The 1,063-nt window shown below is 46.8% G+C and overlaps 1 protein-coding gene across 1 annotated transcript in view; it reads right to left on the bottom strand.

Moving 5' to 3' along the window:
- Nucleotides 1-1,063, bottom strand: part of FOXRED2 (FAD-dependent oxidoreductase domain containing 2) — a 63,103-nt gene that overhangs the window by 24,917 nt on the left and 37,123 nt on the right. The window contains exon 9 of the mRNA XM_011978944.1: nt 477-739. Coding sequence (XP_011834334.1) covers nt 477-739 — 263 coding nt within the window. The remainder of the gene's footprint in view (nt 1-476; nt 740-1,063) is intronic.

Raw genomic sequence — 1,063 nt, 5'->3', positions numbered from 1 at the left:
CAAACTCCTGACCTCAGGTGATCTGCCTGCCTCGGCCTCCCAAAGTGCTGGGACTACAGGTGTGAGCCACCGCGCCCGGCCGACACTGATAACTTTTTGCCAGCCCTTCTTGCAGTTTTCACGGCAAGGTGTTAAAATAAACTTATCTGCAGGGCCAGGAACTGATATACACCAAAAGCAAGGTGACAGTCATATTTTTCCAACTCTGGTCCATGTTGAAGATGACGCTGAGCTTTCTGGACATTAAGAAACAGAACATGTGTTTCCCAGCACTAACTGCAGTCAGCTTCGCAGACTGTTCACTCATCTGTCTTCTATTAGACTGTACTCCCCTTGAGGGCAGGGACTAGGCCTTACCAGTCTGTATATTGAGTCTACATATGAGCAGCATAGAACATGGTCCTGGGACATAGCAGACATTCAACAAATACTTGAACAAGTAGGACCCTAGTCTTCTGTGGACCCCCAATACTCACTGTGCGTGGAAATCCACAACCACTGGCGTCTCACTGTTGACCACTCGGTCTTGAAAGTCAGGTCCATCCTGGATATTAAAGGTTGTCAAGGAGATCCTGGTGGTGTATATTGTCCGGGCTGGGTTGAGTGTTACAGTCAGGCCACCAGGACTGCATTGTGGGGTCTGCAGGGCTCTGGAAGTAAGGTGTGGCCACCGACCCTGAGAAGGCTTCCTGGAGATGACGGAGGCCAGGAACCTCCTTAGGAGAAGTCGCTGAGCCATCTGTGAGGGAAGAGGCAGAAGAATTGGGGCACACAAAAGGAAGTTGACACACTAGAAAAATAAAGAGATTTGGGGATTAGTCGGGGCTCAAAAAGAGGCAGAGTGGGAAGCAAAATGCAAGGAAATAATATTTAAGATTTGTAGCGTAGAAGTGAGGAAGCTGAGAAACAAAGGAAAAGAATAGCTAGGCAAACCAGAAGGACAGGAAAATTGGCTTCACAACCAAAAAGAAATCGGGATTTAGATTATAACAGAAGAACGGGAGGGAGAAACCAACATTTAATAATTTATGTAAGGACCAAGTACCTTACATATATTCTTGAT

This window comes from Mandrillus leucophaeus, unplaced genomic scaffold, assembly GCF_000951045.1.
Source record: "Mandrillus leucophaeus isolate KB7577 unplaced genomic scaffold, Mleu.le_1.0 Scaffold2, whole genome shotgun sequence".
Lineage (NCBI taxonomy): Eukaryota > Metazoa > Chordata > Mammalia > Primates > Cercopithecidae > Mandrillus > Mandrillus leucophaeus.
Note: the sequence above shows the minus strand (reverse complement) of the source record. Positions and strands in the feature narration are given on the sequence as shown.